Genomic DNA, 19,188 nt, shown 5'->3' with positions numbered 1-19,188 from the left:
AGCTGAACAAGTTCCTCATGAAAAAATTCATTTGTAACGAATAGATATGATATCTTCAAATGAAGAAATTTGTGAAAGTTCCTCAAGAAGACATGATAAGAATACACTACAAAACACAAACTAAATAGTGGAGGTTTTACTTTGGTTTAGTGGAGGATTTTGATCACCACTCATTAAACTATGGAAGTTTTAAAAACCTATGCAGTTAGATTCGTCGCAAACAATTAGTAGAGGTTTTTAAATCCTATGGTACCTATAATTTACTGTAGAGGTTATATTGAGGAGGTTTTAAACCTATGTTACATGTACACATTATAAAATGAGTTGTTTTCTTTTTTGTATGACAATTTAGAGGTGTGATTATGGTGAGTTGTGGTAGTGTCTTATTGGAAAGAGGAGATTTAACGGAGGTAAAGTAAAGTGACCAAGAGCCCTACACTTTTCCTTTCTTCTCCTTTGAAACCCATTGTTTTCTTTTTATTCCCTTAGGCTATTTGGAGATGAGATAATAGTGAGGTCCAATGTGGTTTGTGAGTTGCGATAGTGAATTATTGAAAAGATTAAATTGGGATAAAGTAAAGTTTTGGTTTAAGAGAATTAAAATAATTTTAAAAGTATTATTTTGTTTTTTAATTTCAAAATATTAATTTTGGGAAAAAGAAAAGGGGGGAAGTGTGTCATGATGGGCAAGAATAAAATCATTATTAAGAGAGATTACTTAAATCTACGCTATTTAAACAAAAAATAAGCATGCATTATTAAATTAAGCAGGTTTTTACTCACAAATTTAGAATTTCAATAACTGAAAAAAATATTTTGTTAATGATTACATAGTTAATATTTATCAACAAATTAGAATTTATATTACCAACGAATATTTTTGTCAATAATATATCCATAGAAAAATTCTATTGATAATTTATAATTTTTATTAGCGACAAATTTGTCCACCGATAAATCTCGTTACTAAAATAGAGCCAAAATTTTCATTTTAGGTTTTGACCAGTTTGTGTAAAATTCGTAGATAATTGTATGTTTTAAAATTTGTTGGTAAAATATGTCATTAATTTATTATTCTTATTATTGACAAATTTTTAAGTTGACAAATTTTGTTTGTAAAAGAGTGCTAAATTTTTTGCCAAGTTTGATAAAATTCTTTTATAAGTTAAGTGGAGATGGGTGAGAATAAAAAGAGAAAAAGAGAAGGAGGAGGAAAAAAGAGAAAAAGAGAAGGAGGAGGAAAAAGGAGAAGAGGGAGATGATAAGCCAAAGTGAGTGGCTATGGTGGGGCCATAACAACAACGATGAGAGATGGAGGAGAAGAAGAAGGAGAAGGAGGAGAAGGAGTTGGAAGTGATGACAACGATGATGATTTTGGAAGAAGAGGATACGAAAGAGGAAAAGGAGAGGAAGAAGAAAAAGGGAAAAAAAAGAAGAAAAAGAGCCAACGTGATCGTTAGTAAATTACCAATAATAAATTTGAAAATTCATCTATATATTTTATTCACAAATTTATGACTATCGATAATCTATAGGTAAATTTGAGTTTAGAAGGAATTCTTGTTATTATCATCAAATTTTTGTTTGTTAGTAGTTAACGATTCTCTTGTAATAGTCCAATGTGAAATTTTTAAAAATTGGTATGCTAATATTTTTAAAAGATAAGCTGTTTAATGATTGCAAATGTCATCCGCTAATAATCGTAAATGTCATCTAAGAAAAACTTCTAATGACTTGATGATTAATCATGTGTGGTGAAGTAGCAATCATTTACTTATGTTTATTTAATTAGAAATATTTTGTTTTTTCCTTATAATTAGTAACCAATTAGTATGAAATGTATTGTGACATAATATATATAAATATATAACATATTTTTTATTATCACATGGAAAATGTAAACACACGACGAGAATATTCATTCATTTCAAATTTTGCAATCTTCTTTATACTTCGATTTTTTGAAATGTTTTGTTCTCTTCAATTTTTACTTGGTGTATAATTCACTTTCAATTATTTTACTATTGTGATATATTTATTTATACAACAGCCGAGTATAAAGAAATTTTAATTGTTACTTGAGAATCAAAGCACTTTTCCATTTCTTGTTCCGTTTTAATATAAACCTATTGTTATTTTTAGTTTTTAATTATTTTAAATTCTAATTATTTCCAGTTTCTTCTTTCGACATTGTCCTCCTATCTTTTTATTTATTTTAACTGCTTTGTTCGATGGACTACCTTCAGCAAACCCAAAATAGTTACTATTTTTTTTTTTGTCTATGAGAATTAATGATTTGGGCTTCTTTAGTTGTTGTTCAAACCACTCATCAGGAATTTCCTTATACAGTACCATATTTTCTTTTTACGTCCTACGAATACTAAAATTCTCACTTTATCCTTGGAAGTTAACTCACAGACTGTGGAATCTGGAAATCATATATTTTATATAAAAATAAAATTTCAGATTATACAATTCTCAACTTTTTTTTTTCATGAAAAAAATTCTTAACTGCATAATATAAAAGTCACTTTTTTTTGTTCCAAATTATCTAATATACAAGCTTTTTTGACTTTTGGATTTTTTTTTCATGAAATAAAATTTTTAGATGGCACAATTTAGAAATTATTTTCTTATATGAAAAACTTTTAAATCGAGTAATCTAAAAGCATTTTTCAAATTGCATAATCCAAAAGTCATTTTTTTTAACTTGTTAGATTAGCAAATTTCTTCCAAATTATACAATTAATTTTTTTTTTATGAAAAAAAGAATAATTTAGAACATTTTGTTCCTTAAATTGATCCATTATATAACACATAGAAAGGATAGTGGTAAAGAAGAAGACACAGACGACTATGACAAAGGGGGTGATGGTAGGAGGCAGTTCCGTCTTTGAACCACTGCCATTGGAGGAGGTGGAAAGTATGGGATTGCAGAAAGAAATTACCCGCATTTGTGTGTCTTCACTGTCCAATGTTATCTTTAAAAAATTTCATTGACAACTTCTTCTTGCACCTATATAATTTCTTCATACATCTCCGTTAACTTTTGTATTCTGGATTCTGCAATCCAAATATAAATTTTACTCTAGATGGTACAGTACAGAATGTATTTTTTATTTTGAATTTCGGAATATAAAAATTAATGGGGTATGTGTTGCAATTATGGCTGTACAGAAAGTTGTTGTACCTTTCGTTCAGGAACTCCTTATGTTGTGTTCTCTGGGCCCAATTAAAACTGCACCGTTGCCATTCAGCTTCATGGACTTCATGAAGAACAATGATTACGCTGTTGCTTTTTACCCCTATCAAATTTCTTCCTCCACACCACAAAAAGACTTCCGAAATTTCTTTTTCGTAATAGGAGAGGGTGATTGCTTTCCAAACAAAACAAAAAATCAGAAATATTTTATTATTTTTGGAAAATAAGGGTGCTGGGAGAAATTTTGTAAGGTGTAGGAAGTAATAGCCCAATGATTATGATGGAAGGACTCAACTTTATTTGTAGACTCTGAAAAAAAAATGGTTAAAATACTCTCTTAGTCTATGTTTTTGTTGAAAAATCTCAAATAAGTCCTAAAATTTTTTTTTAGTCTCAATTAGGTTCATATTTTTTAAAATGTGTAACAATTAGGCTCATTCCGTTAGTATAGAGTTAACGATGTTAAAGATGTGTCACGTGTCAGTTCCACATTTTTTTGAATTTTTTAAAATTTTTTAATTTTTTTTTAAAATTTTTTTTAATTTTTTTTTTAAAATTATTCATGTCACTTGTCACGTCAGTATTGTGTCACGTATCGAGTTAATAAGGTGACACGTGTCAAATCATTGTCTGAATCTCAATTTGGTCTATATATTTGTTATTTTTATTACATTTCAGTCCTTTTATTTAAAAAAAATCTCAATATGAACCTAATTGAGACTAAAAAAAATCTTAGAACCTATTTGAGATTTTTTAACAAAAACATGGAGCAAAGGAGTATTTTAACAAAAAAAAAAACCATTAAGATGGTTAGTGCTTTTATCACAACAATTTTGTCACTAGGCACCGTTTTCCAGATTAGACAATACCTTGATGTGAATGGAGATCGGTAACTTTCCTTTTACTAATAAACTAAACCAATATATTAGAAGATTAAATTACTAATTAAACATTTAAATTATAGACAAAATAATAATGAAAATACAATATTATAAACGTCATATATTCATATGATTATCCTTTGGTAAAGTATTAGAAATTTGGTTAATAAGCAAGTGAAATGTTTGTCTTTTGAGATGATCTAATAGGTTTTAACGTGCAGGTTGAGGAAGTTGTTTGGTTCTTTTGTCCAGATAGTTGGTATAATTTGTACTACGGTGAAAAGAAAAAAGTGAACAACAGTGGTTCATTACTATTCCTTTCTTTTTTTGTCCTTATTTGGTAAAACGCTGTTCCTTTTGTTTTCATCGCTATGTCAGTCTGAAAATAGTTTTGTGATGAATTATTTTGTAATGTTTCTCTTCGTAATTAGGTACATAACAAAGGTATTCAAATTTTGGAATTATATATATATATATATATATATATATATATATATATATATATATATATATATGAATGAATGAAAGTGTCACATTCCTTGTCCAAAGTATATACATAAATCGTGCTTCTAGACTGTGTGGAAGGATATGAAACTTTTGTTACACAAAGTTCACTTTTAAAATAAAATTATTTATGATATAAAGTTTAGTAAGATTTATAAAGGTAATTAAATCCTCTTCGTACATATACATATAAATTGGATTTGTTATTTTTGCACTATAAAAAATAACTATATTACCAAATGAACAAATTTATCAATAAAATAATATTTATTGATGTACTTTAGTGATGAAAAAAAATTCTTTAGTAAAATAATATTTTTAATGATAGATTTTATCTACAAATATTAGAATTTTAATTACAAACGGGATTCCATTGATAATGAATTAATTTGTAGAATTTGTTAGTAGTTTAGAATTTTTATTTTCGATGGATAACTCTGTCAATAAAATTTAGGTCAAAATTCTCATTTAGATTTTGACAATGCCATGGTTACAATTTGTCGAAAATAATTGATAACAAATTTTTAAAAGTTCATCAATAATTGAAATTTTTAAAATTTATTAGTAAAATAAGAACTATTTTTTTTAGTTGACGAAATATTTGTAATAAATTAAATGAAAATGAGTTAGAATAAAAAGATAATAAGAGAAGAGGAGAACAAAGAGAAAAAAGAGGAAAAGAAAGTTAAATCATTATATTTTTTATAGAGAAACTTCACCTATAATTATTGACGAATATTTATAAACCACTCAATAGTTCTTCTTCGTTTAGAAGTCAAAGCATAAGGTTCTTTAAATATTATTTTCTCCTTTTATCTTCTGACATACTTTTTAAGAATAAAATCGTGACGGATCACATACTCCAAAAGAGACAATATCTTATATGTATTATGATTAACAATGATTTTATCATCAAACTAAAATTACGAGGAAATAACGACAAATTTTATGATTAATAAATCTAATTTTATTTTGTCGTGTTGATATGTTAAAAAATCTTACTAATCACAACAATAATTTATAAATATTTTCTTTCTTAATTAACTTATTCATCGTTTTAGAATGTATGTGTGACCATCGTGAAATACAAAGAGTAAAGTTTTGAACACCGTGACCCTGACAACGTAAGTATATTTGTGGTCGAAATGTTGACACTGGAAAAATAAGCTTGCTGACTAGGGTTGGCAGCGAAATCCTTCGCGACCCCATAACATACGAAAAAGTTTCTGAGTTCATAAGCCCCCTTAGAGAGAGGGGCGACTTTGTAGTAATTGCGAATGAGCAAGCAAGTAGGGGGCGGCAACTAAAGAGGTAGCGAGACTGACCGCAATTGCAGGTAGTTGACTTGCTTACTTCTGTCCACTTAATCTCAATTAAAGGGTTTATTTTTTTTTTATACAGCAAAAGATTTAATACTATCTAATAGTGACAAAAAATAATTTATAAATATCATTATTAAAAAATATCTAATGATCAATTTTAGGAATAAAAAATAATTAATTATTATAGCGATAAATTTAAATATCAATTTTTAAATTAAAAATTATTTGTAACTAAAATAGTTTATGAATTGATCTCTAAATTTGGTCACTATATGAATTGTTCTCTAAAGTAACCATTAACATTAGTTACCAAAATTTTAACTACCAATAAAATAAGTATTTTAGAACCCGTTTAGAAACTCATTGTAGTTAAAACTTGATAGCTAATGTAAATGATCAATTTAGAGACAAATTCATACAATGACCAAATTTAGAGACCAATTTAGAAATTTTGTTAGTTACCAATAATTTTTAATTTACAAATTGATATTTAAATTTGTCACTATAATAATTAATTATTTTTTGTTATTTAAATTGATCATTAATTAGACATTTTCTCGAAGTATATTTTCTTTTTTGTTTATCCACCAACACATTTTTTTTTTAAAAAAAGAAACCAAAGAATTATGACGTAACCACAAACACAATACTTCAAAATATGTCATGCATATAGTTAGCTAAAATTATGAAACTATTAATTGAATGACAAACTACAACCAAACTTAAAAGAAAAAACTGACAAACTTTACAAAATGACGCTGACAAAAAAAAGGCTTTATAAAATGATGGGCAAAAAATCTCAATTTCTAACATAAATGACACAAAGTTAAGAGATTGCTTAATATGAATGTCTGTGTTGTATGATGTATTAAAACATGATCCAAAAAGTGCAAATGTTTTATCCTAGTGCAAAAACTATGTTTGTTATTACTTTTAGTCTGATGAAGGTTTGAACTTTCGTGACAAATCAAAGTAGCAATAACCAAATATCATCCTTTCCGAAATCAGGTTTTTTAGAAGACGCAAAATGAATTCAGATACTTCACCATGTGAAATTAAACACTACTACGAGTTCAAAGAAACTATGTTCATTCTAGTTCTTATTACAGCTTATCTAACCATAAAACAGAATTATAAGGACATAGGCTAATACAATGCTTCTAATATGTGCCACATCTGCATAGAAAGAATTGTGTTATTTAAGTCTCAATATTCTGTTAATTTTGGCTTCTGTTCTGGCATTTTGTCCTTCATTATGTTTCCTTTTGAACACTTAACCTTACCATTTATGACATTCTCCGTATGCATGTCCTTTTCAATTTGCATTCAAATTCTGGGTGTTTTTCTGACCGAGCAAGCTGTTTACGCTTTCTTGTATCAACTGATATAGACAATTTTGAACCGTGTTGTTGTCTTTTTTTTTTCTCCTGAGAGGGACAGATTACCTCAATGCATAGTTTGACAATGGCATATTTCCTTTTTCAGTTTTCTCTACCATGTCATCATTTCAGTGCATGAATCTTTGCATTGGTTGCTCTGCATGTGTATTGAGACTTTAGTTGCTCTTTCGTACACCAGAGAGAATATGCAGTTGCATAGTAAGATTTTCTTAGTCTTCAGCCAAATACACAGTTATATATAAATTGTATAAACCAAACTAATCAAATTGAAAAAAAAAGGCAATCAACTTGTGTAAAGGTCCAGGACAAAAATATCACCATCCTCATAGTGGCATTTCATGACAACTTGTGTTTCTGTCATATCTGTTGAGTATTGGAAGGAAGAAGCATGGCATTGGTAATTATTAGAATTAGAAAAGAAAAGGGATAGTTGAATGAGATTTGGTAGTGGAAGATGACATGCAAGAAGAAGAAGAAGAGAGAGGAAAAAGCGAAGGCTTTTGGTTTGTCTCTTTGTGGCACAGAGAGATATGAAAAGAGGCAGTTTTTTGGAAGGCAAATGGGATGTATTGTACCTTAACCCTGCAACTTATAACTATCCTTTCTAAAAGCTTGGATTCATAGACCATAAAACCTTCTCCTTTCGTTAATCCCCAGACTCTTTTTCACCACCTCTCTTCCACTCAACATACTCAATTTTAATCACTACAAACTTTTTCCATTCTTTTTGTTACTCTAGGTTAATTCATTCATCATGGAACCATTACTTAAATCATATTTTTTTAAGAATCTTTTGAGTTTTAGTAGTTATGTCCAACTCTCTTCATCTGTAAAATAGAACTCCATTTAGAGGAGATTTCGAGAGATAAGCTAGGCAAGGTGGTGATCCTTTGGGAAATTATAAAATGAAAATTTTGATAGTTTTAGGTTAGGTTGATAACTCAGTGGTTCATTGAAAACACAGCAAATTATTGCATTATGTTGAAGTGCATTCGTAAAGAGTTGCTCATCAAAGGCTGCGATGTGCACAGAATTTGATAAAGGACACACACGAAAGATTGCTGGGAATTGTGATTCAGAACTTTCAATTCAAAGCTCCATTGAGCAACCGTTGACATTTATCTTTCCCTTTATTTATTTTTTTCCTCTTCTTTTTCTTTTCTTTTCCCTTTTAATTGAGTACCCCCTATGCGCCATGGACCACCTTCACACTCTGCACAGATACACATAGATATATATAGACACTCACGCTTATAAATTAATGCAGGTTTTATTTGGATCCTCTTTACAAAAGGCTCCAATTCTTCGAAATTCTCCATTTTTTCCCTAAAGAAAAAGCAACGAGGAAAAGAATTTCTTGAAGTTTGGCTGTTAGAATTGAACACTTCCACTAGGTTGAAAGTTGTAACTATCATCAAGATGTAACTCTTTTTACTTAAGAGTGTAACACAGGTCCAAACGTTATTATTATTCGGTTTATTTGATTTCTATCATGGAACAATTGATATCATCTGCAACATTGACCGATGCTTTGACCAATAATTATTATGTGCCCACTATTTCGCAATTTAGCTATATCGTAGTTTGTTAAGGATTGTGCATCAATCAACCACTGTCATGGAGGATGAACCAACCACACCAGAAGTTCAGAAACTCACCCTTTATAAGATTTGTTCTTATTTATATAAATTGTAAATTAACTTCCAACTTAAACCCATATGTTTTTACCATCATATCATATGCAATGGATGGACATTATAATTTCTGTTTTTTAGCTGGATAGTCATATTTTGATCGAATAAAAACATTCTGAATAAAATTCGAAACTCGAACTCAAAATTCTTATTAAATTCAAATGATTATGTTAATTGGTTAGATGATGATAACTACATCCCTTTATAATAGGCTTAAAAAACTCACAGGCTAGGATTTGAATTTTACACTGATAGCACAGCATAGCATAGATGAGTTGTTCTGCTCCTTATAATGATTCACAAAAGAAACTTTTTGTGAACTTCAAATCATAATGGCCAGCATGTTTTCTTAGATGGCGTAGACAGTAGGAACCTCTGGCATCCAAAACAGTATCAGTTTTTTAACATAAGCTGGACAATCTTCATTATTTGCTTCCAGACAGAGATTACCTCAAAATTATTACCAAATAATGTCTAAAAATCATAATCACCAGCACCTGTAGAAGAGCATCTGCTGCTGCCAATTCTGCTCCAAACATTTAGATGAAAAAAATCCTACCATATCACAATCATTACAGGGTTGAAATTCCACTCCGACAAGCCTAAGAAATTGATAAATGCGATAAAAATTAGAAAAGAGAGATAAAATATGAATAAATAAGATTGAGAAAAAAATTAGACAGGTGACATTTTCCAACAAAATCGAATGTAATTGTCTTTCACATAATTACATTAAGTTAAGCTCGAAATTTTTCCAGCAGCAGTGGCTCATTATTTTGGCTTTTATTTTTCCCATTAGACTCATTGAATTATTATTTCCATCATTTGACCTGAATACTGTGCGTGGAGAGAAATCATAATTTTTTCCAGTATAAGACTACTTTTGTTTTTTTATCTTCCTCTTTCAAATTTTATTCATCCAAGTAGACTTAAACATGGTTACATATGGAAACTGTTTCCTTTCCCAGGCAAACGAAAATGGAGTATGATTTTGTACTGTGATCAAACTTTTCCTGTCACAGTTTTCGAAAGTCGAATTCTAGCAGATTTTCAATTTTCTAAGAGATGGTGGATGAGTGATTTTATAAAATTTTGTTTGATTTTTCATTTCTTTTGAAAGTTGTAGTGGAAAAAATTTAGGAAAAAAAAATATAAAATAGGTATAAATAAGGGAAAATTGTGATTAGGATTTTTTGTTGTGAAATTAATGTTTTGAAATGTTTAGTAAAAAAAAAATGAAAAATAACATAACTTAAGGGACTTAGTTATCAAAATAATGATTATTTGAAAAATATTGTTATTTACTAATGTGATTAATTGTAATTTTTGTAAATAAGATATTTGAAATGAAAATTATTATTTTTATTGTGTTTAAATATTCAAATTTAAATGGATGATTTTCAGTATTTAATGTATTTGTATTTAATTATTTAAATTTTAATGATAGTTTAAGTGATAATTTGTGGATTGACATGTTGGAATTAGAGCTGTCAAAACGGGTAACCCGGCTCGACCCACCACAGGTTGATGATTTAGTGAGTCAACCCAACCCGGCTCACTTTTTAGCGAGCCAAAAAATTTGAACCCGGCCTGGCCCACCACGGGTTGGCGGGTTAAACAGGTTGGCTCACGAGTTCACTTAATTAAAAAATTATTATTTTTTTATTTTTTTCAGTCAAAAATAAATTGTAATTCTAATTAAAATCTAAATAAACTTTAATACAATCCAAATACAAACCAAAATAAAAAAAATAAAAATTATTTATGTGTTGGATAAAAAAATAACCTAACATGACCCAAATGTAAAGCCCAACTTAATAAAAAAAATAAAAACACTTGTGTGACCCTTTTATCTGCGGGTTGGTGAGCCAACCCGACTCACCACGGGTTCAATCCGGATGAGCCGGGTTCTAAATGAGCCGGGTCAAAAATCAACCCGTTTTGAAATTTGTAAAAAATATTTAAGCTAATCCGACCAGAACCTGTGATGAGCCGGGTTGGCTCGCGTGTTCTAACTCATTTTGACAGTTCTAGTTGGAATTCAACCCTGACCGTGAAATTCTAAAAGGGTATACGTGTTTTAAAATTAAATAGAAATTTTTATTTGGAAAAGTATAAAAATTGAAAATATAAAAAATATAGAAATTTTAAAAATATATTTTTTTAATTGTTATTATAATAGGTGGAAATAAATTTTGAATAAACATGGAGTACCACATATAAGATTTATAAAAATACAATTTAAACTTTAAATTAATTAATTAATTAATTAAATTTTAAATCAATTAAAATAATGAAATATAAATAAAATTTTGAATGTAAGAACAAAATTAAGAAAATCAGAATAGAATTTAAAAAATAATTGAAATTGAAAAGATCATATTATTTTTTGTTTGAACAAAGAAATTAATTTTCAAAATAAGTAATTAGTGGAAATTATTTTTCTTCAAGACTCGATGCACAATGACATTAGTAATCCGTACCGTCGGCTATTGTCAAATATAAAAGTTCATTTGTCTTCTTAGGATTTCATTCAATTATTGTGCTTTCTTGGGATTGTCCTTTCCGATTATGTTATAGTGGTAAAAAAACAAATGTTTCTGTCTTCTTGTATGTTCCAATTGTTGAAAATTTAGTTGGTAAAAGAATTGGACGTAAAGAAACTACAAATTATAAATGAATTGCATAAAACAACCTGAGAAAACAATTACCCATGTTGGCATCGGAGAGGAGGATCAACCTCGATAATTTCATGAGTGTTTTTGTTCAGTGTTTCGAAAACCTTACTTATTGTGCTCTTGTGAGATCATGGGGAAACATAGGTTAGGTAGATGGAGTGACTCGTGTGTCAATAGTTGGATTTGCATTTTGTCACAAAAAAAAAAAAAAATAGAACTTGTGAACTTTATTAGATAGACGTATCACATTAGATAAAACTTAATCCTGAGTGTTAGATAGATCAGGTGACTCAAGACACATGTTAAGAATTTAACATGTACCATACCACCTAAACAAGACTTATCAATTTTATTGAATAAACGTGTTACACATATGTCATTATATAAGATTTGACCTAGACCTGCATTAGATAAATGAAGTGACTCAAGATGTGTCTACAATTAGACATTCTTCAATCACAAAGACAAAACTTATCAACTTGATCAGATAAGCATGTCACACAATTTCATCTCTCAACTTAACAAAAACAATAACACTTACCCTTTAATCTCCATAAATATCATCAAAAATATATATATACACACGCTTCAATCATAAACTTGAAATTGACGTTATCATTAAATCATTATCTAAACCTTCTTTCAAATATTTTCTGAATAAACTTACGTTGCTTCCTAAAGCACCATAAGTTTAAGGAACTTGTTAGTAATAATAAGTCTACTTTAATAGCTTGTATTGTAGTCGTTATTTTGTAGTAATTAATAATAATCTTCCTTTATCTGTTGCTCGATCTCTTTCCCTTTAGTTACAGATCCTGGTATATAAAATTATAAACCCTCCTAAAATTTAACTCCGGAAGAGCCAAATTCCAGTGGAAAAAATGGAGCCGGCGGCAAGAAACCAACAAGCAAATTCAGCTCTCGGGGCTATTTCTCTCCATGCACAGTATTCAGTCTGGTGTGGAAAATAATTCTTTAATGAGTCTAATGGAGTAAATAAAAGCCAAAAGTGGTCCACTGCTACAAAAATCTCTTCAAACTCATTCTATATCCAACTTCCAACTTCAAAACAAAACATGTAACGTCCCTTCTGCAATTTCAATGCAAAGTACTTACCCCGTGATACATGCCAGCAGTGCAAATAGTTACGTCTGACTCCATAATCTTTTCCGCTGAAAATTAAATTCATATTTTCTACCTTTAAAGAAAATCACATACAATTTTACCAAGTATTACAAAAATGTTTTTACTTGCTGATTATAATATATATTCGTTAACCAATATCGATGTATTTTTCAAATATATTTTAAGAAAATTATATAGATAGAAGTTACCGAAACATTCGTTCTAAAAGAATGGATATATGTGGTCTGACCTTGTTCCAAAAACTAAATCAAACACTTTGCCGTACAATCAATTGATACCTAAATTAATAACTACTTTCTGCAAAAATATTCTACAATTTGTTTGCTATTCAAACATTAATTTAACACGCATTTCAAATACCTCGTCATTTTCAATATTTACTTTTTAATCCTTGGATTTGAAAGTCCACAACAATGACAGCATTTTTTAAGCTGATTTAAAAAATCTTAAATACTTGACATCTTTCAAATCTGCTTCAACTTGATATTTTAAAGGAAAATGATTTTTTTTCACAATTTTCTTTTGTAATCTTAAGTATTATTTTTTAAATTGTTTTTCATTTTTTCATTCTTAATATTTCAAAATTATTTAAAAGATATTATCTCATATTAGAAGATAATGTTATTAAAATTTAATAGTAAAAGTATCATTATTTTAAATCATAGTCGAGTAATAATATACATGATATTTTAAGTAAGTTTATCATGATTGTTCACATTAAAAAACAAAATTTATTATGAGTATTCAATTGAGGGTCACCAGGATCAACACGACAACATGATAGACCAAACCACTTTGAAGAAAAATACAAATTGATTCAAATCATTGTTTGACTGCAAATCCGGTCAATATGGTTTAAGCTTCGATTTTTTTTTTTTTAAAATATCAGTGGGTCATGAGCAATGGTTGATTTAACAGTGCAAATTATACACCAGAAGTTAAGCATCAATTCCTATGCTAATTTTCTTTTATTATTTCAACTATATATCTAATCCGATATCCATTAAAGTTAAAACCCAAAATGAAAAATCTAAAAATAGTCGATTCAGATAAAAATCAATATATCTTCCAGTACATTTAATAACGAAGAGAAGATAATCTGTAACATTGTATTTGTGAAGAAGAAGGTGGAAAGAGAAAAAGGTACAGAACTAAGAGCTAACTGGTGAGCTTGAAGGACTACTTAGCAGCCTATAGCTAACCACCATCGTAGTCAACAAACCATGCGCGCAGGATTTCACATAACAAATGCAGGGTTTTCACTGTTAATCTCAAAGTCAATAACAGAGACATACTCCATTATTGTCTGCTTGTTGAACCTCAAGACAAAGAAATTTGCTTCCCAATAACCCTAACGAATCTTAATCTGTGCTCTGTATTGGTCATGCCATGATCTTCCTCTTTCAGTCACTGAAATTCTTGAGATTATGTGTATTCAATCTTCTTTTATATATATACAGACACACATATACATACAAGTAGTCAAATAGGGGTACATATGGATAATCGATAGTGTAAAGAAGAGAAAATGACATAAAGTCTCTAACGTAAGTACTATCCGACATAAGTGACATGCTCATCTGCCTCATCTTCTCTCCACCATCACTGTTTCATTTTCAACGGTCTGCCAATAAAACAAGTACTGAAAAGAGAAAACAAATTTTATTTATTTATACACAACATTTTGTTATAAAATCAATTATGAAATGAGGTGAAAATGAAAATTTGAATGTTGAGAGAGAGGGAGTAACTGAGATGAAAAGGTATGGAGATAAAGATAGGACATAGGCAGCGATAACAACAAAAAACTTAACAGTAATTTTATTGCGTTTGCATTGCATGTGACATTTTTGCTGTTGCATACTGACAAAGAGGGCCAGGCCACCAACACATTCATGCACGCACACAGACCACACACTTTGTCTCTACTTTTCCAATCTATCATCCACGTAACATTACCAGGCCACTAAACTTCATCAAAACAAAACTGCATAATTCTCTTTAACATCTTCAACAAAACAACCCTTCATTCGTTCTACTTCTTCGTCAAGTGTCAGAAACAGGCTTTATATTTAATTACGTATGCAACAAAATTTCTAACTATCAAAACGCCGAATATATTAATATTCAGGAAAATGAAAAATTGAACTAAAGCATGGTGAGTTGATTTAAATGGAGAGAACACATTAAAACGAAAGTCCCAGAAGTCTAAAAGGAGGTTGAGAAAAAAAATGTAAGGTGTTAAAACCAAAGTCAAGGGTGAGGGTTGTTATAGCAAAATGTGTTGCCTATTTTACCCTCGTGACATGGAATTATTTTATTGTCTGCGTCAACAATTCCCCCACGTCTCGGGGGCAGTGGTTGTCTCAAGGAAACCGAAGCCTTGTTGGGGCTTGAGAAGCGCGTGGTGGTGATGCTGACGGAGCGGTTGGTGGTACTCTACACCTCCTGCGAACGTCAGCATATCCTTCACGTTCCTGCTAACGTCAACCGCGGCGCCGTCAACTCCGCCGTTAGCTTCTGCCGTGAGTCCCAGGAAGTCCCTAGTGAGACGGTCACTCTTGAGGCTACGACCGGGGAACCCTCTCATGTAGCTATCCGGCACCACCACCGGGTCGAGTTGGTTCGCTGTTCCGAACTCGCCCGCGCCGAGCTGAGTCACGTGACCCATTGCGCTCCGAGGCCCAACAGCAGCAGGGCCTGGGCCCGTCATGGCAGCGGCTCCAACGGTTGCAGCCTTTTGAAGCAGCGCAGTGGCTGACATGTATGCTGACGTGGCAGAGCTGGAGGCTTGTGAGGGCACGTGGAGGTTCCCGAAGGGTGAGGCTATCATGCCCTTGTTGGGGTGTTGCTGCTCTTGGTGTTGGAGAAGTGAAGAGAGAGTGGGGTTGTGGAAAGTTTGAGATTCTGGTTTGATTTGGAGGGAAGTGGCAATGTTGCTAGGGTTAGGGTTTTCTTGAGAACTGTCCCATTGGTTGAAGCTGGTCATATGGTGGTTTTGGAAGTTCTGTTGTTGGGTTTGGAAAAGAAAGAGGGATTGGAATGGGTTTGTCGTGGTGGTGGGTGCTACTGCTAATTGATTTGCTGATAGTCTTGCACTTTCTTCCGCCAATGCATCACAGAATGCCCTATGAGTTATGAAACTGTCCTTCCTGCGGTTTCACATCATAAAACATGAAAATGTGTATTATGTTCCCGACCCAATAACAAGATCAGAGTATTTTATTAATTTAGAGTGAGATAAAGTTGCTATCCTGCATTAACATATATAAAGCATTAGAAAAATACAGAAACCGGTGAGTGAAAGGCGTGAATTAGTAGGAGAACTATTGCATTGTTTTGGGTTTTATTTGAAAGTGAGGTATGTGAATGTGAATGGTGGTGTCTATTTTAAGTTAGCATTAACAAGGCTTTCTGAAAGAGATACATTAACAAGTAAAAAAAATGCTGGGAACATTTTATTTTGGGATATCATGCATGGGAGAGCGAGTCCACAGGGTGGAAATGAAGTGTCAAAGGCTTGAACCAAAGGAGATATTATGTCCTCATTTGGTCAAAATTAAAGTAGGAGAGAGAAATGACTATATACCGACTTACACAGGCTTATGCTTTGGTGCATGAAGAAAAAAAAAACATAGACAAAGTATAATTTATTTGTATATATATTGGCTCCTAGTGTTGATGCTTATTGCTTGTAGGGGGTGCATATATTGTTTTGATGTTTTAGAGCCTTTGGAAACTAGTTCTCATGCAATGCAAGACAGAAAAATATGGAATTGAAGTCGATCCCGGGTGTATATTACTCACTGATGAAGCAAGGATAAAGAAAGCAACTTGGCATATCTGATAATTTTGCAGATTTATCAGATTTCACAATGATGAAAATTGAGAGAAACAATGCACAGCATTCTCAATAAAACAAAATTAAGAGAAGGAGAAAGTCAGAAATCATCACCAATTGTTTCTTTCATATTGGTTTTTTAGTAGACAAATAAATCTCCATCATCATTTTCTGAGTATGCAGCCACTTGCACACGCGCAAATGTACATAAAGAGGGAAAGAGAGATTACATATATTCTAGAAGACAATTTAGCACTATCTGACACACTGAAAATTTTGTATAGTCTAAAGAACAAAACTTTTCCATGGAGATAATAATGAAGAAATAGTAATATATCATCATTATCTTGCCCTTCATGTATGGGCATGCATCACATGTTTTTTTGTTTTTTGAAAAATAATTAAAGATTCAAGGTTGCTGTTGAGTCACAGACTACACAGTAGATAAAACAGAAGATACGTGAATTGTGCCTTTTTTGGTCATTGCCGCATATTCATTTGGAAGTTTTAGGATTCAGAGATAAGTAAGGTTTAATCTCTCTTGACATAGAAGCATGTTGCCCCACTTCCGTGCTACCTGTGAATGCTATTCTTGTATTCCATGGTAAGTGCTTACCCTTCGCGTGTAAAACCAAAGATCCACTAGAAATATTAAAGATATATGCCTTGTGATATATTATGAAACATGTTTTTCTCTTAAACGTGTGATTGTATGAACACTAATAAGTTAAAATGGAAATGAAGCCAAACCCATCATTATTTAAGAAGTGAATGAAGGAAGGGGTAGATTGGATCGGTTTCAATTTAAGTAAAACATGAATACCAAAGCATGATCGTGTTAAACTGTGAGCATGATAATTATTACCTGGAGAAAAGGGTTCCACAGTCACATCTATATTCTCTAGTACCACAGGTTTTTGAGTGAGCTTTCCAATCTGACTGAACCGCATATATCTTTGAGCACTTTTCACATTTCCACTTCTTCTCTCCATGCTTTCTGCAGTAGTGTTTCTTGATTCCTGTAAGATCCCCCAGGGCCCTGGAGGGGTTGTGGTGAACGCATGAAGGTTCAGGGCAAACGTAAGCTTTCTTTTTTACCTCTTTACTGTTCCTTTGCTTCAGCTTCCATGGGAGGTTATGGCCCCTCCTGTGGAGCTGCAGGTTCTGATCTCTCTGGAAACCCTTGTGACAGATCTCACAAACAAATCTATTAGTAGCCAAAAGGGTCTTCGGAGATAAGGCTATCACTTCAGCATCTGGGTCTGAAACACACACACCATCATCAATTAATATTAATTTAAACTCATCAACCGAAACATATGCTTGACAGATCACTAACCCGAACAAGTTTTGAAATTGACAAAAAATTCAAACTCTTATGAAATGGTAATATGCATGTTAGAGAGGGTTGAAAGAAGTCGAGAATTAAATATGAATTGATGAGGAAGTGTACCTGGATTTCCAGGGAGGCTTCTCTTTTTCTTGATCTTTTGAGGTGGTTGTTGAGGAGAAATGTTAGAAAGGGCGTGAGTGAGTCCTCCCAGGTCCTGAACTTTTGTACCAGAAGAAACACTGGCATCCTCGGACAAAGAAGTTGAATTGGAAATAGCCGTGGGGAACATATTGGGTTTGAAGAAAACCTCCAACAGGGTGGGAGAGAAAAAGAAGAAAAGCGAGATACGATGTTATATTCTCTTGTCTCGGTTTATTTGTTTGTTTTCGAAATCCTAGCTATTTGCTATATTGGTTCGAGAAGGAGGCACTTTTGCACCTCGGAACAGACGAAGAAGATGGTAAGGTAGCTGAGGTACAAGTGCAAAAATTGTTAAACTTATTGAGGAGGGAGCATGGTAGTGAGGTGGCAGAGACATGTAGAAAGAGAAAGGAATATAAAATTGATTCTGTGTTTGTGGTAAAAAGAAAGGTAAATTAATCTCGTGAAGAGAGGTTAGATGATGATGATGATGATGGTGGTGGTGTGGGGGTGGTGGGTTATTTTCCAAGTCGCTATCTATCTAAGCCATGGATTGCTTGTCTGAGCAACTCTGCACAACTATTTCAGACACATCTCTCTCTTTTCTCTCTCTTTGTAAGTGTGGAATTGATCAAGAGAATCCAGCATGCAATCAAAAGCAGAAGATATTTAATTTCCTAACACAATCTCAATTCCCAAATAGGACTTGGCATCTTTCTTCTTTTCTTTTGAAAAAAAGAGACTCTTTGGGGATAGAAGACGAAGAGAGAAATATAAGTTGCATTATGTGTCTGGATATTGTAAATAATAGAGACCAGAAGAAAGGGTGATGATGACAGTGGCAGACTATGTAGGGAGGTGACAAAATGCAAAACACTTCCAAAATCATTTATTTTACTTTTTATTATATATAAAATTGAAGAAAAACTTGGGTGGAAAGTGTGGAGAGAGAGAGAGAGTTAGAGATTGATCATAGAGTGTGGCACTGCAGCAGCGCAAATACTGGAAAGTATCTTCACCCATGTCATTATATATTTTCTCTTCTT

The 19,188-nt window shown here is 31.7% G+C and overlaps 1 protein-coding gene across 1 annotated transcript; it reads right to left on the bottom strand.

Moving 5' to 3' along the window:
• Positions 1 to 14,920: 14,920 nt before the first annotated feature.
• On the bottom strand, positions 14,921 to 18,929 carry LOC114176306 (protein indeterminate-domain 12-like). Its single transcript, XM_028061301.2, has 3 exons — positions 18,122 to 18,929; positions 17,534 to 17,930; positions 14,921 to 15,979 (listed from the first exon to the last, which is right to left on the bottom strand). The coding sequence occupies exons 1-3, from the start codon at positions 18,288 to 18,290 to the stop codon at positions 15,157 to 15,159; spliced, it is 1,389 nt and encodes a 462-aa protein (XP_027917102.1). The 5' UTR covers positions 18,291 to 18,929; the 3' UTR covers positions 14,921 to 15,156.
• Between the last annotated feature and the right edge of the window lie 259 nt (positions 18,930 to 19,188).

Source organism: Vigna unguiculata, chromosome 1 (assembly GCF_037176805.1).
Source record: "Vigna unguiculata cultivar grain cowpea cultivar isolate G323 ecotype 2 chromosome 1, ASM3717680v1, whole genome shotgun sequence".
Classification (NCBI taxonomy): Eukaryota; Viridiplantae; Streptophyta; class Magnoliopsida; order Fabales; family Fabaceae; genus Vigna; species Vigna unguiculata.
Note: the sequence above shows the minus strand (reverse complement) of the source record. Positions and strands in the feature narration are given on the sequence as shown.